A 25,433-nucleotide genomic window follows, 5' to 3' on the forward strand; every position below is an offset into this window, starting at 1 on the left:
CCAAAGTGTGGTAGCATAAGGGTTTCCTGGAGGCAGGGAAGTCATTCAAAGAGCCAACCTGAAGCCAATTATGGTTTTGATTATGGTTATAGAATGATTATAAAGTAAATTTCATTTTTTTAGAATATACAATACAATTTTTGATGTGCTGTGTCATGAGTACAAACCTAATACTTCAACATCAGCTAATTTGGAACTTTATTTGGGGTGTAACAATTAATGTTAACAACAATTTATAATTCGTGATTTACAGTCAATATTGGTTGATTTTAAACAATCTGATCTGATTCACTGACCTAAAAATCGATCCAGGACATCTTTGGCCAAAATTCAACCAGTGTGACTCAGAGATAAATATCTGGGCACTGAACAGTGCCAGTGAAGTTGTATTTCTTGCAATACAATAAAGGATAAATTATGCGTACAAACAAGAAAAACAAGAATTAATGGCGGCGACACTGCTGGCACAGAGTGAGCCTTCCCTAATTTCCCATAATATCTTTGTTTACACACTCTCCCGTTGGCTTACAGCGCCTCACATCCTAAACCTTACATTACCAGTGCAACAAAAAATGCCAAGCACTATTGATGCTATCCAGTCAGATGCAGCTCAGACAGGGAAATCAAAAAAGTACATGAATCTAGTCATCTACAAGTGGATGAATGAAGCGTAAGGGAGCTTGTGGCCTGCCAAGTGTTGAATCTACGTCACTGTTACAGGTTTTTTCTGATTGCACTTTTTTGTCTGCTCCTGATTCACAATGATTTGTCAAAAATGCAATTTTAAGCTTCATTTTCTTTGCGTATGTCCTACATCATGACAAAACTTCCACAGGATGAACACAGTTTTTATTCTTTAACTTGCCACAGGGTGATTGATCAGGTGGGTCGTAAAAATTTAAATTGATTCATTGATTAAGTCAGTTAATCATTACAACTCTAAACTTTTATCTAATAATACAAATCAGAACTGGGGAAAAAAACTGAAATTTTATTCAGGTTTAAATGTGAATATGCAGTCCTGCACATGTCCCTGCTGTAATCTAGTTCAGTCCAATTTAATTTATTAAAATCTGATCCCTAGATCTGTACAATTGGAAACACCTGGGACTTTGGAAATCAGTTGTTTTTATTATTATTTTTAAATATTATTATTTGGTCTGTAAACGTGGACATTGTGATACGTTTGCTTGGTTTGTTTGATTCACAAGATGTTAAATTCAGAAGTCAGTTACTTCCAGTGTCACCCTTGACTTCCTCGTTTTTGATTGGACGAGCAGCTACGTGATAACAAGACATGGGCGGGGCTAACCAAATGACAGCATAAAGAAAACTTTATTAGCTAGCTGCTAACTTCATCGTCTCTCTCATGATGTAATTTGACAGAATCGGCAGACTTCGAACCCACACAAGGTACGTTTTGTTTTCTACCTTACGTATAAAAATGTTTATATCTAATTTGAAGTTAATTAGGTCAATTTTACCCCCAAAAGGTTTACGTCAAAAGAATGCTAGCTCATATTGATTGAAGCTAAAAGTGTTGCATAGAAAGCAGACGTTATTCGTTTATTTAACTAGCTACAGCAGCTGTCAGTCACGCTGTTTCACGTTATTAAAATTGTATTTTTATGCCACCGATGTGCTTCTTATGTTATACTGGAAAGGCAGTCGACGGCAGGCAGCTGACTGTTGCTAATATATCCAAACATCCAGGTTCCTCTTCTCAGATTTTCAGGAAAAAAACAGCTCCAGACGTTTCCGCTCGGTTTGAAATAACGAAGTAAAACACCGTTGACGCATTTTGTTTGTTGTTTTGCCTTATACTAGGATCATGGACCAAGAAGAAGATGATGCAAACGTGTGTCAGTGGCCCAGTTCAGTAAGCGACTTGATGTGTTTTTCTGACCTACCGTGAATGAAAAAAGCCCTAAAGTTATAGTGAAAACGTGACCACTTCAGGATCACGAACGTAATCGGTATAAAGGCTTATCTACCAGATCTATGAGCGACTTCCTAACCTGATTGGAATTGTTTAGGTGCTGCTGAACAGCAGGAATGTCCTGAAGGCAAGAGTGCAGCAGTTTGTAGAAGAGAGGATGCAAACCACAATGGTATGATTGACATTATTATCAATGTTTCTTTTTTAGGTCAAGTATTAAACAATTTCATAACCTTTTTAAAAAGTTGTGATTTTATTGACAAATGTCTGAAGGTTTTATTTTTGCTTTATTGTATTATTTTAGAATATATTAGTACTATTACAAAATCAGTGGGATTGTTTTATTTATTTATTTATTTATTTTGCACAATTAAATAACAATAGCTTTCATGCAACCATGATCTTATTCTTACTTATTCTTCAGCTTACAGGTATAGTCATTGGAGCCGCTGTTGTCGTTTCTTTCATTGGCATCGTGGTGCTATTCCTTTACAAGAGATACAGACTTTCTCGTAAGTCACCCAACTATATCCTTAACTTCATATTTGAGTATTTAAAACATACTTTGTGAAGTGATTCTGTATTCTATTTAAGTTTTTTTTGCATTTATCTCTTGTATAAATTTCTGCCAGGTGTTATTTTTATCCACATTCTGTTTCCTTTCTGCTATAAGATCAACAGCAACCAGGCGTTCCTCAGTATCGCTTCAGAAAACGTGACAAAGTGCTCTTCTATGGAAGGAAGATCATGCGAAAGGTTGCCTATTGTCTTTGCTTCTTTTGGCATGTTTAAATGGAGAAATACATTGCTGGAGTGTCGTCAGTGATTTAAAAACGGAAAAAAGACTTGTACTCAATGTAAAATTTTCTCGACCTTCTTTTCTAAGGTCCAAACGCTGTCTTCAACTCCTCCCTCATCCTCTACATCAGTGTCAAAACAACCACAGCGCACACGCAAAAGGACGAAAGTTCTTAGCATAGCTCGCAAGTATGCACTTTGATTGTTTAAGCTGTATTTAAATAAGTTTTGTGTAATAGTGGCTTTTAAATGCTTTTTAAAAATGTAAACAGAATCCTGAGAATCCGCAAAGACCCCCCTACCCTGCAGCCCAAAGAACCCCCTCCCTCCTTGCTGGAGGCTGATTTAACCGAGTTTGAAGTGCAGAGCTCAAATCTGCCGTCAGAGGTTCTCTATATGCTTAAAAATGTTAGGTAAGCAAGAGCAGAACATATGGCACATTTAGTAGGAATTTGTTATTATTCTAAATGTAATCATACTGTTTCCAACTTCATGTAGGGTTTTGGGTCATTTCGAGAAACCTCTGTTTCTGGAACTGTGCCGCCACATGGTGTTGATTGAGCTTCAGGAGGGCGAGGTTCTCTTTAAGCCAGGAGATGACGATGACAGCATCTATGTGGTCCAGGATGGTCGGCTTGAACTCTGCATCCAAGAGAACGTATGTGCCTGCCATCAATGAGCAACCTTTTAAGGAAAAATAATACAAACACAAGGAAAAATACTCAGAGTTTTGTCTTATTTTATGAATACCATCGCACGTTTTACGTTGTTTCCTACATAAACATTAAGCGGAAAAAACAGCATAAATTTAGTCAATGGTGGTTTCAATAGTCTTTTATTTATCTATACACTGTGAAGAAAAGTCCCACTTGAACAGTAAAATGTCTTAGTTTTCACTTCCTGAAAAAAAAAAAGTTTACATAACATGACAGAAATTTCAGCAGCAGAGGGCGCCATCGCAACATTTAAACCATTCAATACAATTTGTGAAACTGTACCTTTTTAACTGGTACATTGAAATGAAACACTCTAAATGTAAATGTGTACTTTTATTTATTTAGAATATATTTTTTATTATTTAGAATATATTTCAATTCATTTTTTTTTCTATTTTAAGGATGGAACTGAGCCTGTGGTGAAAGATGTCCTTCCAGGAGACAGTGTCCACAGTCTGCTCAGTATTTTGGACATCATCACCGTGAGCAAATACTCATTATGTCATCGCATATCCAACTCCTGTTGGTTCTCACTTGCACTCCAATCTGAACAATCCCATTTGTTATTTTTTGCTCCGTTTAAATTATCTTTTATGATTGTTTCTGATCACAGCTTTTATTTCGAAGAAGCATCTAAATCATGGGTCATATAATTTTTCATATATTTTGCTACAAATGTAAACAGACATGCTTTGATAGTATCTTGCTTACTTTGAAATAAATGTTTACAATGTTAAAATTATTTTTTCATATATTTTTAATTCCACGTGTCACTCCAAGTATCTTTAATAAGATCCTGACCATTTTCAATATCAAATCTAAAGAGAATGGTTAAGATTACTGTGTAATGACTCTGTATGCTTTCTTTTGTATGTTAGGGTTACCCAGCTCCTTATAAGACCGTATCGGCCCGTGCTGCGACTCGTTCCATCATCTTGCGTTTACCTGCATCAGCCTTTGAATCCGTTTTTAAGAAATACCCAGAGACACTTGTGCGTGTGATTCAGGTGAGAAATTCTCCAGAAGATGTAGCATTTTCATGGATTTACTATATCTGATAGGATTTGTCTTCTGCAACATTTCATCTGTTTGATTTTGTTTACGTTGCAGATAATCATGGTGCGCCTTCAGAGAGTCACCTTTTTGGCTTTGCACAACTATCTAGGCCTCACAACGGAGCTTTTCAACCCGGTAGGAGGGAAAACCAGTCACATTGCACATAAGAAAACAGACAAGACACATTCACACACGTAAAAACTTACAGTAAGATGCTGGTAGATATGACCCCAAACATTCAGCAACAAGGGAATCAAGCAGTTTGGTGTCTCTGTTTTGTCTCTTACATTATTTTGTTTGAACAACTTTGATTTATTTATAGCTTTAGTGTTTCCAAGAGGCCTCAAGTAGAAATTATTGTGAAGAAATTTTAAGAATATAAGAACCAAAAGGTTTACAAGAAGAAAGGAAAATTTCTCCTGAAAGCAACTCCTAAAGTAAAGTTGTCCTAAAATACATCCATCTTTGGATAATTTTATTTACTTACACAATTACAAATCCTCACATGTATCCTCCTAAGTCATACGGCAGGTGGATATAAAGTTGCTGCGCTGTATGTGTGTTATCCCATTTGTAATTTTTCTCCAAATAATTAACATTTATAAGGATCACTCTAAGGCCTAACCATAACTTATTTTTTTGTCTTGTTCCTGCTTTTCTGTTGAAAGGAGAGTCAGGCTGTGCCTTTGTCTAATTTAAACAGCGTGATGACTGAGGCAAGTTCTGGAAAACTGACTCGGCGTCTCCACTTCCAGGAGGACTTGGCTTCTGGGGCAAGTGAGAGCTCTGGAGAACAAGGTCTGACACATGCATGCTTACCCGTATTCCAAATGTACATGTGGTTATGAAGAGGTTTAGAGTTTACTTACCCGTATTCCAAATGTACATGTGGTTATGAAGAGGTTTAAAGTTTACTTGCAGCCAACATTGCCCTGGAAACCAATCAAGAAATTTGGCAAAAGATGTTTCACTGTTTTATGGTTTCTTCGATCTATTTATAAACTGAGTACTATGCTACCAAAATCTGACTTGGAGCTGATCATACATAAAGGTTAATGCCTGACGACGATGTGTCCATTATCAGAAATAAACAGACAATGCAGAAGCCTTCTGCTTTCGCCAAGTCTCCATCCATCCATCTTCCTCCGCTTAGCCGGGACCGGGTCGCGGGGGCAGCAGTCTAAGCCCATCACCCCATCTCTAAGGGAGATTTTAATTTTAACCTGTAGAGCTTCTGATGGACATGGCCCCAGATATATTTCAGAATTGTTGACTCCCTACACCTCTAATCACCCCTAGTCGGGCCCAAACCTACTTGATGTCCCAAGAAGTCTGTTTAAAACTTGTGGAGGCCTGTCTTTCCAAGCAGTACCTTTGACCTTCCATGTGGTTCATTAATAAAAAGAAAAAAAGCCTCTAAAGACATTTTTATTCAGACAGACTTTTAATTTTGAAACTACCTGCTTCGTGATTGTTTTGAATTGGAACTTTTATTGAATTTTATTTGTACATTGTAAACCACTTTGTGATTTATTTATTTTTTTATCTGTAAAAAGAAACAGACGGTGTAAAGGACAGCCCTTTAAACAAGAGGCTGCGATCTATCTCAATGCCAGCTGATATTACAGGTGGGCCACTGTTTAATTTTAACAACATTAATTTGCTTGTGGTAATTATCCAGTCTATAGTCATTAGTGTTACTAACTAATGCAGCAGGGCTGTCAGACTCTTAATAATTGTTGTCATTTTATCTTAGTGACAGGAAATGACCTGAACATGGCTTGTGAACGAGCTCGAGTCACAATAGAGGAGACTCCATCCAGTCCCGCCACTCACAAAGTAGGACTTTCCTGTTGTGCTTCTGCATCCTTTTAAACTGAGGTTGACATGAATGTCACACTGCGTAAATGTTTTATCTCTATTCAGTTATCTGCTGCGCCCAATGCTGTTTACTAATCGTGTCCTTCCGTGTTTATTATGCTCTTGTCCTTTTAGTCTAGTCTGAAAAAGAATGTCACAATGCAGCACACGCCGTCTGAAGTGTTTCATTACACTGACAGTGGAGGGCAGTCTGACGCCATCCACCTCAGTAAGAGCAACACAATTCTCCAGGCTGCCAAGAAAGACTTGCAAGGCATCATCCAACTGCAGGTAAATATGTCCTTAATTCTTCCACTATTTTCCATTACCTAAAAAACAAAACAAAAAAAAACCACTCCTGATGGTTGATTGCTAAGAAAAGTGTAGAGGAAGGTACTGGATTGTTTGATTTATTTTCACGATGATGTTCTTAGTTGGTGCTCGTCCCTCACTTTCCTCTTCTAGGACCCTGGTCTGCTTGAAAGAAGAGTCACTCTCCATCATGTTAAAGCTGGTTCTGTGATTGCTCGTCAAGGAGACCAGGTTAGAACAACACTGCTACACTTACAGCTTTCTTTCTCGTCTCCATAATCCATGATCTTCTAAGACTGAGCACCACAGAAGGTCTTTCCTTCCTGTAGCAATGAGATTATACAACTCTTCCTTGAAAATCTGTGTAATTCATAAAACCACCTGACAGCCTTATTTATACATTTAATTTTGAAACGCTGCTAATTTGCACGGCACTGTTTTTTGTCACATAGGTGGTTTTTTTTTTCTGGCCATGTTAAAATTTGGTGATCAGAGATATGGTGAAAATGCCATTTTTCCCACCTGGGATAAATAAAGTACCAGCATTCTGATTCTGATCAAATTTGTTGTTGACTTGATAACTAAAATGACTAAGGTTGTTTCTGAATTCCCTCACTACTTAGTGCACTATACAGGGTATTCTCCTTCTTCTCGGTATGTCTGAATCTACAGTTCCAAAATCCAGTGCCTTAGAAATTTCCCTGAAATCTCTGCGAAAAACTAGTGTGCATCAATGCTCATTAGACTGAAAAATATAGACCACAATGCATTGCATTTGAACAAATCGTCATTAAAAAATATATTTAAATTTGTTTTAATAAATAAACTAAGTTTTCACCATCAGAACACAGTTGATTTATAAATAATTTAGGTAAAATGCTTATTTGGGTTTTACTTCGGCAAGTGGGTGACATCATATTTGCCGTCTACAAAAAAAAAAATAGCGAGCATGTCTCTGGGTTGCGTTAAAATCCATGGCACTAGATAGTCCAGCACTGTATAGTCTTTCAGGGATTAGGAAGTAGGGAGGGAATTCAGGCACAACCTTAGTCCAGCTGCTTTCCAGCAAATAAAAAGTGGTATTACACTGAGTTGAATAAAATTGAAGAAAACTTTGCATATAAATTGCTTTTGATGCTTTCATCTGTGTGGAGCCTTCTTACATTTATGTATTGAAACAAACCTTGGGAATTAAAAACCAGGCAGACTGCAAGGTTTGCTTACAGAAAAACCTTAAATCCCCGTATTTGTTTTGCCCACATATTAATAAATAAATTCTAAAATGATAGGTTGTAGTGCAACCCTTAGTTTTTTTCAACCCTCAGACAGTCATCATCATCATACTCCTAAGTGTCTTCCCCCCCCCCCCCCTTTAATGTGTGGCTCCTCTGTCCTTTAGGAGGTGAGCATCCAGTTTGTGATTTCGGGCCTCCTTCATGTGTACCAGCGCATGATTGACCGTGAAGAAGACACACGGCTGTTTGTGACTCATCCCGGAGAGCTTGTTGGTCAGCTTGCAGTTTTGACTGGAGAGCCTCTCATATTTACTGTGCGGGCCCAGAGAGACTGCAGCTTCCTCTCAATTTCCAAAACCCACTTTTATGAGTGAGTCACGTCGACACCATGACGATCCACACAGCAACAAATAGTCTTTTCAGATTAAACAGGTTTAGGCAGTTTATCATGAAACAATAACTTTTTATATTCCAACTTGTCTTAAAATTTTTGCTCTTGCAGTCCATATAAACAAATGCCAGAGGTAAGTAGTTGCATAAAAAGGCTGAAATGCCCAACAAATATTGACGTACAGAGCCAGATTTGGTTCCTAAATCCTCCCATGTAACACATTTGAATCCTGGATTTGGCAATCTACTTGTGATCATCACTGCAAGATAATACCAGAGGAGTGTTGATGAAGGAGATGAAACTACACATTTCCAATTCTCCTTCCCATGAAATCTCATGGTTTCTGTTCAAAAGGGACTAAGAATATTAGAACCAAATATTTAGGAGGCTGTGCATGTATGTGATGGTTATCCCAAAGCAAAGATCTCCTTTGATGGAGGAATCTGGATAACCTTTGGCTGCTTATTTAAGAAGGAGCTGCACAATTTTGAAGAACCTGGTTTTCATAAGTGATGAAATGTTTATTAAAGAGCAACAACCTTTTTGAAAAATAAATTCATGGAAATCTTTGGTATAAGAGAGCTGGATTATTGCTCGTACATAGCACATTCAACTACAAACTGTCAGCTGCTGAGTTTGGTGGCATCATTTAAAGTATTACACACAAAGACAAATGATCTGTAATATAATTTTTTTTAATGTTAGTGTGGATCAGTGGAATCAAAACCAACTCCATTGTTCTGTCCCCCCCCCCAATCTTCTTTAAGCTGTTTTAAAATCTCGTTTAGCTTTCCGAGAAAAGAGGCTTCCCTGACTCAAAGATAAGAGCACTGCTTTTTTTCAACAAGTGATGTTATGTAATCATAATATTACACATCTTTTATTTTTATATATATATATATATATATATATATATATATATATATATATATATATATATATATATATATATATATATATATATATATATATATATATATATATATATATATATATATATATATATAATATAAATTTTTTTTTTAACAAAAGAACAAATCTTGCAACACAAACATCATAAGCAATCTTTTCAAACGACAAAAGGGGAATTCAATGGTCCTTCTGTAATCATTCAGATTTTCCCACTAAGACCAGAATTGTCCGAGTTGGTATGAAATGACTTTAAATAATGTCGTCATTCTGCCTAAGTTTGGAAGCGGTGATTCAGTAAACATTCTATCAAAATGTTTTCATCAAATTTGAAGTTGGTTTTCTATTTATTGATCAATTTTGACAATTGAGTGATTAAGTGGATGAAATTTTAAAGTGTGCTTGCATTAGTAAAGGCAGACGTTATTTCTTTATTGTTATTTTTTTTATCACAGATTGAAATGTATAATTGATTTTCTTTTTTCTTATTGTTTTAGGATAATGCGTGTGGAACCAAAAGTGGTTCTGACTGTGGCTCACACAGTTTCTAGGCGGATGTCCTCTTTTGTTCGGCAGATAGACTTTGCTCTGGATTGGATGGCAGTGGAAGCCGGCCGAGCCGTATACAGGTATTTAAGTTATCAAGATGCTTTTAAAGAAAGGCAACTGTTTGTTCATGCATTTGTTTCTTTTTCAGGCAAGGAGAAAAATCTGACAGCACTTTCATCGTGCTGAGCGGTCGACTGCGCTCCGTCATCATGAAGGAAGACGGCAAAAAGGAATTGATTGGAGAATATGGACGTGGCGACCTGATCGGAGTGGTAAGTCCTCTGACAGCAAGGGACCGATTTCACAGGAGGAGAACAACGGAGAGTTCCCGTAAAGTTCGTCAATAAATTCTGTGTCTAACTGGTAACTCGGACGTCGATACATTTATGACAAATTTTGTGTGTTTTTGGGATCCATAAAAATAGGCTACCTTTGTTCTTCTCAGGATAAACAAGGGTAAATCTTTAGGAACAGTCAATGAAACGAAACTGAATTTGGATAATAAATTCTCAGTAAAAATAAATATACTTACCGTAGCTGCATATTTACCATAACAAACAGTTTTTTTTTTCTTTTGCCACAAAATATTTCTCCAACTCTTCATGGTGTTGGCTTATTGTCAGCCATAACTTTTGTTATTGAAGTCAAACCAGTTGAATTTACACATCCATCTTCCACTTTTCTACGGTTTGGACCAGATATTTATCTAACCATTTAACCCTGTGGATAGCATATTCTCAGTTCTGTTACTGTTGACTGAAAGCTAAAACTGAGTTTAAGTTTTGAAGTGTGTGTATGTATATTTAGACATTTTTTTACTCGTCAATAAAATGTTTGAATGTTTTAAGATACATACCAGGGATTGTGCTAAAACAGTCAGAGTAAACTTTATAGAACTTGAGAAATTTTAGATTTAGCAGATTATACATTTCTTTAAAAGTCGTGTCAAAAGAATATGGCATTAGTATTTTTCTTACAACTAAGTTATCAATTCAGGACTTCTCTTTTAGTACTGTTTTCGACTTTTAACATGTTTAAGTTTTCTTATCTGACACAGAAAAGCTGAGCTTTACTTCTATTTGGTGACTGAGTAGTTATTATCCAAAAAGCTTTTCTTTTTCATTTGAATGTTTAAGCTTTAAAAGTTGGTTTTCTTGTGTGGTTGCTTTTTTTTTTGCCACATTGTTTCTAAGAATAACTGGGCTGATGGATGCTATGGTTACTGTTACTTGGAGGAGGGAAGCTGTCATTGCAGCTGCTGTGATGGTGGGAATAAGATTATACAGAGGTGTCAAACACTCAGAGATGTATTTAGTCGTGATGGGGAGGAGAAAGTTAGGAATGTCTTATTCATAGCTCACTTTTTTCCTCATCTTCTTTTTCCTGAAAACACTCTTAAACATTTTAAAAGATACCGAAAATACAACAAATTTTTTAAACTAATTTTCTTTTTCTTTTGTCGTATTTGTTTTCTTTTACCATGCCAACTTTGCAAACGTCCATGGAAATCTACTTATATTTCTCTTTCTGCACATATAGTTGCAAAGGTTTGGCCCCTAAAATAGTAACAGTACATTTCCTCAGAATTACAATTTTTCTCACTGGACTCTTGCTTCATGATTCTTTTCCAAACATTAGTAAGCCTATAAAGTGCATTATGTTGCACTCTTAATAACCAGATGTTTTTCTTTGCCTTCAGGTGGAGGCCTTGACTCATCAGAATAGAGCCACCACGGTCCACGCTGTACGCGACTCCGAACTGGCAAAGTTGCCTGAAGGAGCTCTGAGCTCCATTAAAAGAAAGTTCCCACAGGTATTTTGATTCTAAGCTTTAACTGGTGTTTTAAGTAAATTAGAGCATTCTTCACATTAGGCACAAGTAAAATGCTTTGCTGCAGTTGTTATGGAAACCACAGAACTCAAAGAAAGTAATATAGATTCTTTCTTTCTTAGGTTGTCACCAGATTGATCCATTTACTTGGGCAGAAAATTCTCCAGCAGGTGAACGGTCCTTTGACAGGTCTGTGCTTTGTCTATTATTTTTAACTCTGCCTTATTATTCTTTCAGAAGGCTTTTATTTTTTATTTTTTTTTAAGTTGCTTTCTGGTGGAGCTTCATGTTTAATGCATCTCCAGCTCGTAGTTTAGCCCTCAAATCTCCAGGAAGCAAGTGGGATGCAGGGAATCCGGCCTCAAACCTTTCAACGGTGGCAGTGCTGCCTGTATCTGAAGAGGTGCCTTTGACAGCCTTCACTCTGGAGCTACAGCACGCGCTCATCGCTATAGGTATGAAAAAAAACCAACTCAAGTTTGCTTAAAATTTCCATCCAAGTTATAAAAGAGCAAACATGAAGTTGTACTTTTTAATTTGCACATTTGTCATAAAAAATTCAACCAGGTTGCTACTAAACCGTTGTGTTACACTGTACTTTTTGAAATTATTTACACATTTGGGCAAAATTGTTGGTAGTCCCTGTTAATGGCGGGAAAAAAAACCCTACCAGAACGGGTCACTAACAAAAGTAAATAAATCAAGCAACAAGAATCTGACATTCATTTGAAATTTTTGATCAGCTTTTTTGTTTCTAAGATAGAGTTTGTGCATGACAGCCACTCTTGCTGTGATCTGATCTCATGCAGGACCCACACTTTTGCTGACCAGTGACATCATTAAACAGAGGCTTGGAGCTGCAGCTTTAGACAGGTATCATTTTCGTGTTTTAGCTTTAAAGCTTCAATTTATGACCTATCACATTCATTTTAGCAAAGTTAAACTAATCTCTGTCTGTTACTTCTGGGTTGCCAGTCGGGGATTTTTCTTTGCTTTGGGCTTTCTGTCTTTCTAACTTGCTTTATTAGATTCTGCTCAGGCATGATTTATCGACAGAACAGAAAAATTGATCAGTGCGTTGGTCATTAATAGACTCCTTACCTCTTTAGTGTCCATGAGTACCGTTTATCCAGCTGGCTGGGCCAACAGGAAGACATCCATCGTATAGTTCTCTACCAGACCGACTACACGCTGACCCCATGGACACAGCGCTGCATTCGTCAGGCTGACTGCATCATTATCGTGGGATTAGGAGAGCAAGACCCAGCTGTCGGAGAGGTAAGATGGCATGTCGGGGTAGCAGATGGTGAGAGGTGAAAATGCTGTAACCCCCCCTTTTTTATTTTTACACACAAGCCAAGGATTCATTAAAGTTCTCCTTTTTATTACAGATTGGAGTTTAGAATTACACATGAACAAATCTTAACAATTATGGTTAGCAGACCATAAACTCTTATCAACTCATCGTCCTGTAAATATTTCCAGCTCAAGATTAATTCTAGTCCCAAAACAGCAACAGTTCTATCAGAATATTTTGAGTTTTAATAGAGAAGATTCAGCTGTGCAAATGTTTTCTCAGTGAGTAGAAAAATACATTTTATAGCCATTTAAACATACTGCATTGTATTGATGCAGCAAAGACTTATAGATGCTCCTGAGTAAAGGGGTGTCTGTTTAATAGGAGGTGAAGTTTATATTTAGCTTCAGCATTTAAAGTCCCACTGCCATCATTGTTTAATCTGTAATAGGTGGTCCCAGTGGTGTTTTAATTATTATTATTATGCAGTTTTTAGCCATAATCAAAAAAACCTGTCATTTTCTAGGACATAGTTTCTGCAGATCGGAAGTAGTTTATATGGAATTTGCCTCTGAGTTCTGGGTGGGACAACCCCGACAACCCCGCCCCCTCTTCCCCTTCCTGTTGGTGAGAGCTCTCTGTTAACGCGCTCACCCTTTAGCTTACAGTCCCTCACAACCCCAACCTAACATTACCGGTGCAACAAATAGGGCAAGCAATGTTAGAGCTGTTCAGTGGTACAGTTTTGACCCAGATGCCAGCTCTGACAAAAAATAGATAAATACAAAGACGTACGTGGATCTACCGGTAATCGTCTATACGCAGATCCATCAGGATGGAGCGCTGCAGGGAGCTTGTGGCCCACCCAGTGTATTTTCTACATAACAAATACAATCTTCAAACTGTATTATTTTTATCTGCTTCCAATTCGCAACTATTTGAATGAAGAAATGATCAGAAAGGTAATTTTGAGGCTTATTTTCTTTATACATGTCCTCCATCATTAGAAAAATTGGAAACTGCTCATTTAAAAAATAAATTCAGCGTCTTTGGGTTAATACTCTGTAAACTATTCAGCATTTAGAAAACTGTACCCAGATTTCAAACCAGCATCCATTGAACAGCCTTAAAATTCACTTGGGAAGAAAGGATAAATGCAAAAAAACTAAAAAACAAATGGATGTGTGGGAGCGTGTCCTAAAGGTGGTGTCCCCATTTTGTTTTAAATGGAGAGAAAAATGAAAAGGGAGATCAATATTTGCTTGACTCAGAATGAGTCATTGCTCTGGTCGAATTTTTATATCTTCTGACACACAAGGTAGGACGATCTCTCACCTTTCTCACACACTTTGGCTTTTTATAGAGGTAGACAGAGCTCACAGACCACTACATGATTGTTCTTTGAGATTTTGTTTTTTAGCTGTGAACAATTACTCAAAATTAAAAATGCCTTTTTCTTGTAATTTTCCAAACATCTATTCTTACCATGATTTCACTCCTAAATTGCACTGCAATAAGGTTGCAATCCATTTTCACAAGTAAACCAGCTTCTTAATTTGGAATGTTTTTGTGACTGGAGTCGGGGATTAGGAGAACCTGGCATTGTGGAAGTCAGATTATTGCTGTGCATGTTAATGGACAAAATCAGGCCTTGTGAGACCAGAATTCCCCTAAAACCCCCAACAGTGTTGCACTCAATTAGAATGAAAACTTCCTGTCTTAAAGATCCACGTTTGACAAAGTCCGATTACTGGTTCTATGTTTTCAATGCCAGAAAATGAAGGAGTCGAGTCCATCCAGGTGTAGATGGCTCTAACATTCATGCTCTTAATCCTTGCATCAATCACAGCAACATAGAATTGAAAATGGACAAAACTCTGGTATGGACCGTATCACATCAACTTCTTTTGGTGAAATAGAAGCTGTAAAGCAAAAGTCGTTTACAGTTCAAAGTTATCATTTACAAAAAAGAAAACCCGGCAGGATTAAGATGTTTTGTTTTGTCATTTACGAGTGTCACTGAACACAACGTTATTAGAGTGTTGTGAAGGTTTGTCAATCATTACTGTTGCCATAGCACCAGCTTTCCAGACTTATAGAAATATTGTTTGAGGCAGCAGAGGCGTGGGGTTTCTGAATAATTCTACATTTCTTCCACTTCTCTGGATTGGGTCTGCATGGTGGTGTAGTGAATAGCACTCTTGAATCCCAGTTGGAACCTTTCTGTGCTAAGTTTGCATGATCTGCTTGTGTGTTCGTAGGGATTTTTCAGAGCACTTTAGGGGAATAAAAAAACCCCATCAAAAAAATACATCCTCCGGTGGATGAACTGTTGATAGTTGGCATTTGGAGATGTTTATCTTTAAAGTAACATTTTTACAAATATTGGCAAAGTAGGATTACTGGTTCATGTGAACCTGTTAAATGAGTGGGAGAAAGCTACATTATAATAGCGGAAAATTAAAAAAATAAAAATAAAGTGGACCTTTGTTTAGTGGCAGTTGCATTTTAAAAGTAAAATGTGATCTGTGAAATCCATGAACTACTAAACGTAATCTTTAACAATGAATATAGATGTTCTAAGGCTGCAAATACCCTTAATACACACTTTATACACTTGTCAGACAGATGTGAATTTTGTTTTGCACTTGTCTGTCATTGTTTAAAGTTCAAACTTTGTAGATCTATTATTATAGAATGAGAACAACTACAAAAGGTGAACTGCGGTGTAGCGATGGACTAGTGTTGGAAAAAGTCTCCATATATTACTGAGTGTTTTTTTTTTTTTTTTTTTTTTTTTTTTTTTTTAACTTGTGGATATTTTCTCTTAAATATTTTTTTTATCGTTTATCTAAGATTACATTAAAAAATTACAGTGTAAGAACATTTTTTGCAAAATAGCAAAAACAAGCTCACAGAGTCTCACAGAGCATTCAACTTTTGTTAGCAAAGACGGCTATAATAAATCCCAATGATGGGTTCAGCTTTCTCTGGATCAAACTAACCTATAAATCTTAATTCAACCAACATTAAGCTGCTTTGGTGCTACTGAGTTTGGGCTAATGTTATGTTAGAAGTTTATAATCCCAATACAATATTTACATATATTTACAATACAAATTTACATGATAACTAGGCTGGGCTTAAAGCTTAGCCAGGTAAACTAGAAAATCCCATCATAATTGCTGTCTTCTAAATGTAAACACAGTCGATGAACTCTTGAATTATTTCCATCCATTCTGAATGTTTTTCTGACATGATGTAACCTGCCTTGAGTGTTAAATTTGATTATTTTTCAGGGGGGAAAAAAAACCCCACAATGTATTTCATGTGTGAAAGCACCACAGCGGAGAAGCTGAATTCAAAAATGGAAAACCTTGCCAAACATCTGCGCCCTGTGCTCTATTCCTAGCTGGAGCGCATGTTGGAAGGAAGTGCCGTCCGTGCCCAGAAGCAGCTGGTGCTGCTGCACAGAGAAGACGGGCCTCCCCCGCAAGGAACTGTGGAATGGCTGAACATGAGAAGCTGGATTTCCAGACATCTCCACCTCTCCTGTCCCCGAAGGGTCTTCTCTAAAAGAAGTCTCCCTAAGCTGGTAAGAACACTTATTTTTGTCCTTTCAAATCTGCAGCAAGCTGCTTTACTTTGTCCTATTTGGCAGAGTGAAGGCTGTAATGTTTTTCATCCATTCCTTTGGAGTTTTTGACCTTTTTAGATTTCTAATTTTCTTAAGAGCAAGTCATCTTGTGGCTCCTTGTGTTTATTGCATTTTTTTTTTTTTGCAGTTGGAGCTTTACCAGCGTGTGTTTGAGAAGCCTGCAGACCGCCACTCTGACTTCTCCCGTTTGGCTCGCGTTCTCACAGGAAACGCCATTGCTCTCATCCTCGGAGGAGGGGGCGCAAGGTGTGTTCCAGTAATCCACATTTGCAAAACTTTTTCTTAAAATTAATCTTGTTTGCATTTAAAATCTAACATTTTAAACATTAGACGCTTGTCTTATAGTGGAATCTGGTTCTCATCAATGTATTTTTCCACCTTACTATTAAGGGGTTGCTCCCAAGTGGGGATAATGCGAGCACTCAGCGAGGCGGGCATCCCAGTGGACCTGATTGGTGGGACGTCGATCGGTTCCCTGATGGGCGCTCTGTATGCCGAGGACCGCAGCCACAGTCGCATGAGGGTCAGGGCTAGAGAATGGGCAATGGTGAGTCGTGTTCTGTCAACACTAATGACAAAATGTGTATTAGGTAGATATCTTATTGAAAGAGCTGGAGGACTTTCAACCTATAAAATCCCTCATAAAGTCAAAATTGTCTTTAACCAGTTTATGACCTTGTTTTAGGTTATTACTTGAATAGAAGAGAATATTTTTACTCTTTAAAAAGGGGACAACGTGAAGGTGACAGATGTTGAATTTCAAAAGATTGGCTCAAATCTCCCAGGATAATTGTTCTGTTTTCACCCTGGATTCATCTCACATCAACCATATATCTGAATGACCTTCATCCAAACTACTAAATACGGTTTGCAGCCCGCATGACTTTTGGTATGTTGTTTCAAACACCAGCAGTGACTTGTAGAGATTCTTACAGATGCTGGTTAGAGCTTGGGAAGCTACAAGTTGTTGTTTTTTATTTTGATAGGTTATTCTTTATAAATGTATTTATTCATGCGTTTTTCTCAATTGTGCACTAGATGTAGTTTTAGTTTTTGTATGTATTTAATTATTTCCATTCCTGGCAGAGTGAAGGTTGTAATGTTTACAACCAAGAAAATGACAATTTTCTTGGTCCTAAACTGTGATTTTAATTTAAAAAAATCATTTAAAGTTATTTTGATTAAGCTAATACATTTTTAGTGGCAAATTTGACTGTTTTTATTAAAAAATCTTTACATGCACCTCAAGGTTTTTTGTACATGTTACGAACAGCATGGAAACACCGATGGTCACAAGCTCTGGGTCATGACTGATGGAACGAGGTCCCGAATACAAGCGGCTGAACTGAGCTTCCTCTGTTGGGTGGCTGGGCGCTCCCTTAGAGATGGGGTGAGAAGCTCAGTCACCCGCCGAGAGCTCTGAGTAGAACCGCTTCTCTTTCACATTGAGAGGGGTCGGTGGAGGTGGCTCGGGCATCTGGTCCGGATGCCTCCTGGATGGCTCCCTGGAGAGGTGTTCCGGCCATATCCCACTGAACGGAGGCCCCGGGGAAGACCCATGACACGCTGGAGAGACCATGTCTCCTGGCTGGCCTGGGAACGCCTCGGGGTCCCCCCCAGAGGAGCTGGGGGAAGTAGCCGGAGAGAGGGAAGTCTGAGCATCTTTGCTTGGACTGCTGCCCCTACGGCCTGGTCCCAGATGAGCGAGAGATGGATGGATGGATGGGACATGGAAACAATTTATCAAATGTTTTTGTACCTGCTTGGATGATTTGTTCTTGCTTTATTTTGAGGATAATGACTGTTTCTGGGTTTTTTTCCAAAGGAAATGACCTCTGTTTATAAGAAGTTTCTGGATTTGACTTATCCCGTTACGTCCATGTTTTCCGGGTCATCATTTAACTCGAGCATCAACAATGTCTTCAAAAGCAAGCAGATCGAGGTGAGTTATTTTAACAGTTCCCCATCAAAAAGGAATCAGAATCAGACTTTGTTCTTACTTTTCTGATTGATTTTATATGTAATATGAACAGGACCTTTGGATCCCGTATTTTAATATTACAACAGACATCACTGCATCTGCCATGAGAGTGCACACTGATGGTATGTACTGACGAATAAAGTGACAGTGTTGTGTGCTCATTCTGCTTCTGAAGGAATGTCAATCCTTTTGTGCTTTCAGGTTCTCTTTGGCGGTACGTTCGTGCCAGCATGACCCTGTCTGGATATCTGCCTCCCCTCTGCGACCCGAAAGATGGACACCTGCTGATGGATGGGGGCTACATTAACAACCTGCCTGGTATTTAAAATTCTTCCTTAATAGATCATCAGATGTGATGTAAAGTTGGCAAAGGTTTTTTGTTGTTGTTTTTTTTGCGGTGGAAATTACATTTGCAATTAACGATCCTCTGTTCTTATCTTATTCCCTTCCAGCTGATGTTGCACGCTCCATGGGGGCCAAGGTGGTGATAGCTATCGACGTGGGCAGCCGGGATGAAACCAACCTCACTAATTACGGCGACTCGCTCTCTGGCTGGTGGCTGCTATGGAAACGCTTCAACCCCCTTGCTGAGAAAGTGAAGGTGATGAATTGATTAACAAAGAACACATAAACTGGTGGAGAAGGTTTCCACCATAAGTCTGAACCAAGGTGCAGGTGTTGGGCAGGAGATGTTTTTCCACTGACCCATGAGTTCATTTCAAAAGGTGTTGAACATGGCAGAGATTCAGACACGCCTGGCCTACGTGTGCTGTGTGAGGCACCTGGAGTCCGTTAAGAGCAGCGACTACTGCGAGTACATTCGGCCTCCAATCGACAGATACCGCACTCTGGAGTTTGGCAAGTTTGATGAGATTGCCGTAAGTTTGAGAAAAAGTACCTATAACTTTTTTTAAAATTTAATTCCTAATTTTCTTTAAGTTTGTAGTTGAGAAATTAAGGTTATTATACAAGTGTTCCCTTTTTAGGAAGTGGGATACCAACATGGGAAGACTGTGTTTGATGTGTGGAGCCGCAGTGGCGTCGTCGAGAAAATGCTGAAAGACCGACACCAGGAGGAGTTCCACAACACCCAAAATAAGAACGTAAGAGCTAAGTACCGGTACATGACTGATGTTTTATTTTTTCCATTTATTTTAGAAAAAATCAAGTTTATCATTTAGATTAAAAATGTTCTGTAATAAATGTTGAATAACTTCTTTTTCCATTCATTCAGTCCATACATTTTCTTATTAGCTTGCAGATTATATACATGACATAATAAAGACTGGGTGCAGGGAGGGGAAGAGATTATGACATGACATCATCATTTAGGGGTAAATTGGTCGGTCCAGTTTATGTTTAGCATCGCTAAGTGCCCTAAAATGAGACCAGCCTGCTACCTGAGAATAGAATGAGAGCACTGTTAGAAACATTCAATCTATATTTTCTTGCAAGACCAACAACTACATTACATTCCAAAATTCAATACAGGGTTGTCCTTTAGCCTCAGAAGCATGTTCCCATCTGTCTGGCAGTTTAAGAAATATTGATAACTGATAATAAAAATGTTGGATGATTTTTCTCTAGAAAGGCACAGAAAACAATTCATCCTCTTCCAAATGTGCTTCTAAACAATGTCAATGAAAGATGACGCACCTACACAGCAGTTAATGGGGAAAATAATAATAGAAAATATGTGTGATGATTCTGAGCAATAACATAAGGACGGTTCGGGGAAAGGATTGAGAAAGTAGGATGAATGTGGAAGGAATGTGTGAACCCTAAATCCTCAGAACTGCACTCACACCAGAAAGGTTTGGCTCAGGGGGTGCATTCATTTTGTATGGGCAATTACCATTTACCATGATAGCTTTTGGTGTCAGTCTTTCACAAAAAATAAAATAAACACAGTCGGTGATTTAAAATTGCTTGCTGCTCGAGAATACAACTCAAGAGAATGGATTTCATTGGAAAAATGCAATGAAAAGCAAGATAGGGAAAAAACGCCTCCACAGAAGCAAATTTAAATAAAAACTTTGTTAGAAACACAAAGTGTTGCACTCTGTGTCACCCGCCTTAGATCCTTCCTTTGCTGATAGTCAGTGCACAGGAAAAAACTTTTAGTCAGTCAAAAAAAAAATCCTATTATAAAGTAAGAAAAGTTCTTAAAAATGCTTTTATTTTAACATGAAAGTATAGAACGAAAGTATTTCATAACCCACTGTTTTTAACGTGGCATTTTTCTGATAATGGAGGACATGTATACAGAATGTATGTGGACCTGGCGTCCACATACGAGTACATTACTGTACATTTAGTGTTTTATTACCTCTGTAGTTGACCTGAGGCTACTGTGCCTACTAAAAATAAAAAAAAACAGGCATATCAAACAAGAGCTTGGGTCTCAAAAGGTTAAAATTGCATTTCTGAATATTTTTTTTAATTCAATTTGTTATGAATCAGGAGCAGACGAAAATGAACCGTTGGAAAATGATTGTATTTGGGACGTCAAAAATCTGGTGGGTGAACCACAAGCTCCCCGCTCCACTCTACAACGGGGAGGGGAAGGGGGCCAGGGTTGCTCCACATCAACTGTGGAATTTGTGCATTATATAGTATTAAGTTGTTAATATAGTTTTGTTTTTTTCAGGCCCTTTTTTGTCATCAGATTATATTTAAAAAACAACTCAGAGGCTGGAATTTCTAATGACACAGTTTCTAGGACATCGCTTCTGCCGCTCTGCTGAGAAGATGTCCTAGAAAGTCCCCATGGTTTTTTGATTTTTGCTTTAAAAGACGTAATCATAATGAAAAAGACCATTGGGAACACTTTTACATTAGATCCAAAGATGATCGGAGTGGAACTTCAACATTTTTTATTCTTAGATCAAATGGGTTGTAAGATTTGGGACAGTTTGAATTAATAAATGAGCACTAATGGAAACGGGTGTAATCTTTTCATACATGTCTGGATATAAAAACTCAAATGCTGAGTCAGTTTTTTGTTTAAAAATCTGTTTAGTTTGTTAGCTGCTTCATTTGGCTCATCTTTCATGCAGACTCTAAGGCTTGTGTCTTCTCTCAGGTGGTGACGTGTCCAAACGCTTCCTTCACTGACCTGGCAGAAATCGTGTCCCGCATTGAGCCGGTCAAACTTCCACTGGCAGACGGTAAAACTCCCCTCACTCCAACACTACGGTTTGAACCAGACCCTTTGTGGAGTTTGTGATGCCAGACATAGACCACATCAAAGTGAAAGATGCATTTTAACGGCTTACATTTTTCATAAAAGAATCATTTCTGCTCCAGTCATTCTGTGTTTTTACACTTCAGAATGTAATTACAAATACAGATGTAAGGAACAACTATGGAATTGGACAATCTGTTTGAATGAATTTTCATAAATGGCAATTATCTCCCATTTCCCCTTGTAGCTTTTTCTTCACAGTTTGACTTCTTAAAGGTGTTGCACTTTTTTCTGTTCTGCTTCACTTGTGTTTTTCACCTCTTCCACATTTCATTTTCCCTACTTTTTCACTCTCTGTGTTTCTGTGCATCTGGTCCTCCACTGTTTACCTTCAGAGGAGTCAGAGTACCATACTGACTATGAAGAGGAGGCATTGGAGAGTGCTCTGTCAGACATGGAGGGCTACAGTCACTATAGCGAGCACACTGAAGGGGAAGAGACTGCAGACACGGTGTGAACATTTGGGTAAACACTCCAGGGTTTTCCCCTTAAAGGCTGGGTTTTTATTCCTTATTTGAATTATTTATTGTTAATGTTAAAGGTTTACTATTGGGAGTAAATTTAGCCTTTTAACTTTTACCAGATCAATAAGATCAAACTAGATGTTGGTTTGAATAAATATTTTATTAAACTGGAAAATCTTTCTACATTTATTGATTTTATACATTACACAAATAAAATTATACTTATTTATTACTTACTTATCTAAAATACAGTCCTTAATTAACATTTCTAGGGCTGCCGTTTGAATTGAAACCAAATTTGGGGTCAGAGTGCTCAATATAACAAGTTATTTAATTAACCCTTGTGCTATCTTAGATGACCCCACTCTTACTTTGACATGTTCTCCCTACCATGACAAAGATGGATAAAGGTGGAAAGATTTCATGTAATCCATGGACACCAGTGAAGATCACAAATCATTGAAGAAAGAAGGTTCAGAGCACTGTCTAGTGGGTCAAGATGACCCAACTCCCAATGTTAAAGTGCCTAGGATAGCACAAGGGTTACAGTAATAAGAGTAAACTGCAGCAGCATAAACAAAATGGGGCCTTCAATGGTCCCAAAAAAAGAAAATGCTGCAGACCCCTGGTCATATAAACATTTGTACATATTTTACTTCATGATTCCAGCTTAAATTTGCTGCCCTCTATACTCAAACCAGGTATTCAAAGGTTAAACATCAAACTTTTTAAATGTTACTGTACTGAGCTGATAGATATTATGTTAATCTATGTTTTAGTCTCTCAAAAGTTGCTCGATTATCTTTAATACCAAAATAAAGCGTCACTCATTTATTTTTAGGATGAAGAGATGGAGGGTAGAGAAGAATGTCCAACTCCTTCGCTCACCAGCAGCGTCTCTTCAGCTGACCCTGACAGTCCACCGAAAGAGCAGACAAACCAGCAAGTGCATTCCAAACATTAAACTCGACAAAAGCTGCCTTCAGTCACCAGTGTTTCCTTCTACCCGTCACCTTTATTTTAGAAGCACTGACCTTTCTGATTCTTGTTTCAATTTGACGTTGGCAGTGTAGACAAAACAAATGAACTGTCTTTATAACAGCACATCAGTAATGCATCAGTAACACTCGTGTATTCAGCAGCTCCAAGCCTTATCGTTTCTCATATTGAGATAGCTGAAAGGACTTCTTAGAGTGCTACATAAATCACTTCTGTCCATTGGATCATAAAAACACAAAAACAGGGCAAGAAAACCTTATTTCCATGAAATAATCTGACTTTACACCTAAAGCTGTTTAGTCACTGACTAAATGGAGTTGATTAACAAATCTTTTACAATATTGAAGACACTTTAAAGGTTAGTTCACTTTATTTAAAAAAAATCCAATTTTCCTTTGCGTTTCTTAAGACAAGTTAAAGCAACATGAAGGATTTCAGCATTTTTCTCAGATATCTGCACCACTGTCAGTTCAAGTAATACTTTGACCAATGTTGCATTTTTTTGCACTTCTTGTAAACTTTGCATTGTTGACATTCACCTCTGTTCTAGTTACATAAAATGTTAACTTCAGGAGTCTTCTGTTGTTTTTCTCATGAAGCCAAGTAAAGGGCTCAGTGAAAAGGAAAGAGAATTCAGTCCAAGTTAAGAGTGTTCAGATTATCTGATACATGTAGTCTTCGTTTACAGTATTTACATTATATATAAAAAAAAAAAAACAATTGACATTTTAAAAACTGATTTAATGTAGAAACATTATACCAAGCTGCTGTTACATAAATAAATGTGGAAAGGATTTTTTGGGAAGAGAAAGTTAAATTATTAGTTATTCTTTTATATTTGTGTCAAAACTAACAAATGAAGGAGGGCAAATTTTGGTTTCTAACATTTGAGACTAAAAGCTGCGAGTTAGTCCTGTACCCTGTCCTGCTGGAGGGATCCTTACTTTTGTCTTTAACAGGAAGTAAAGCCGGAACAGAAAGGCTTCAGATTTTGCCTTGACTGCATCAGTCTTTATCGAAGCGGCTCCGCAGAACAAAAAAAAGCACAAAATGAACACTTCTGACTCTTTGCCCCTTCAACCTTCTTCTAAACTGATTTACTGACTAGATTATAAACTGTTTCAAAAATGAAAATTCCTCTGTGTAGGGATTTTTCTGTGGTTGGCTTGCCAAAAAAAAACAAAAGTGAGGAGACAAAGTGCAGAATAAGCATAGCATATGCTTTTGCTGTTCCTGTCAGCAGAGGCCTGTCTTTTTCATTGAGCCACAGAGATGCAGGGAGTTGATGATCGCAGTCCACTTCAAAGCTCCTGATTTTTCCCTCGTGGCTGACGAGTCTCCACCAATCTGTTCTGCACATTGAAACCTTCTAATCAGCATAGTTGGGCTGCAGCGTTTAGGCTGTCGCATGAATGTCGTAACAAACTATTAAGATTATCAGCTTTTATTTATTTTTTTGCCCAAAGTGTCTTGTCTGTATTTGTATTTGGCCTTTTTACTGGTCGTGGATTTTTTTTTTTTTTTTTAATAATCTGATGACAAAAAGGGCCTAAAAAAACGAACTATATAAACAATACACAAATTCCAGATTTATGGTAAAATCTCGGCTGTTGTGGATTTTCTATAATAATCATCTGTACTAACTGAAAACATATTCAGAACTGTAAAATGTGGTGTAAAAGTGGCTTTTTTGTCTAATCAACAATGAAATATTCAAATAAAGGTATTCTTGCATTTTTGATCATTTTACTTTGTTTTGCTGATTGGATATTGGCTGCAATCAGAAGTAGAATTTATGGAAAAATCATTTACCTGCTTTATGACAAATAGTCACAGAATTTTGATTTTGAAATGCTCAGAAAAATTATGGGTACACAGAAAAATGCTGTTTGTGAGGTTACTTTGTTTTTGTTTTTATTCTCCACAATGGAATGATGTCATCTGACAGAATGAACGAGTGGCTGCTTTAATAAAAGGGTCACGTTGATGAATGAAGTGCTGATGTAATGGATGAAGCTGTGCCACAAACTTAATATATGAAAGCCTTAGGTGAGTGATGTATGAGATGCAATCTGTGCCCTCATTTGACGCTCATTTGGATTATTGCATTGTATAAAAATGTTTACCATTAAGATTTCCACTTATGATTCTGTTTTTTATTTATTTATCAATAAAGCTGTTAAAAATTTCA

General features: G+C 37.6%; 1 protein-coding gene across 3 annotated transcripts; it reads left to right on the plus strand.

Moving 5' to 3' along the window:
• Positions 1–1,283: 1,283 nt before the first annotated feature.
• Positions 1,284–25,433, plus strand: LOC101172993 (patatin-like phospholipase domain-containing protein 7). Of its 3 annotated transcripts, none has more exons than XM_011481897.3 (36): positions 1,284–1,413; positions 1,828–1,879; positions 2,037–2,111; positions 2,364–2,451; positions 2,613–2,695; positions 2,826–2,926; positions 3,010–3,150; positions 3,236–3,395; positions 3,855–3,935; positions 4,332–4,460; positions 4,564–4,644; positions 5,178–5,307; positions 6,066–6,137; positions 6,266–6,348; positions 6,505–6,660; positions 6,835–6,912; positions 8,081–8,286; positions 9,714–9,845; positions 9,914–10,037; positions 11,465–11,578; positions 11,719–11,785; positions 11,902–12,051; positions 12,406–12,469; positions 12,706–12,874; positions 16,306–16,488; positions 16,679–16,797; positions 16,942–17,098; positions 18,377–18,493; positions 18,585–18,654; positions 18,734–18,850; positions 18,985–19,133; positions 19,258–19,410; positions 19,519–19,635; positions 21,618–21,702; positions 22,115–22,244; positions 23,085–25,433. In XM_011481897.3, the coding sequence occupies exons 2-35, from the start codon at positions 1,832–1,834 to the stop codon at positions 22,234–22,236; spliced, it is 3,921 nt and encodes a 1,306-aa protein (XP_011480199.1). In that variant the 5' UTR covers positions 1,284–1,413; positions 1,828–1,831; the 3' UTR covers positions 22,237–22,244; positions 23,085–25,433. The 3 variants fall into 3 exon arrangements, with proteins under 3 accessions (XP_011480199.1, XP_011480198.1, XP_011480200.1); XM_011481896.3 differs by having other exon boundaries at positions 22,115–22,230; XM_011481898.3 differs by lacking the exon at positions 22,115–22,244 and having other exon boundaries at positions 23,085–23,194.

The sequence above is a fragment of the Oryzias latipes genome, chromosome 12 (genome assembly GCF_002234675.1).
Source record: "Oryzias latipes chromosome 12, ASM223467v1".
NCBI lineage: Eukaryota > Metazoa > Chordata > Actinopteri > Beloniformes > Adrianichthyidae > Oryzias > Oryzias latipes.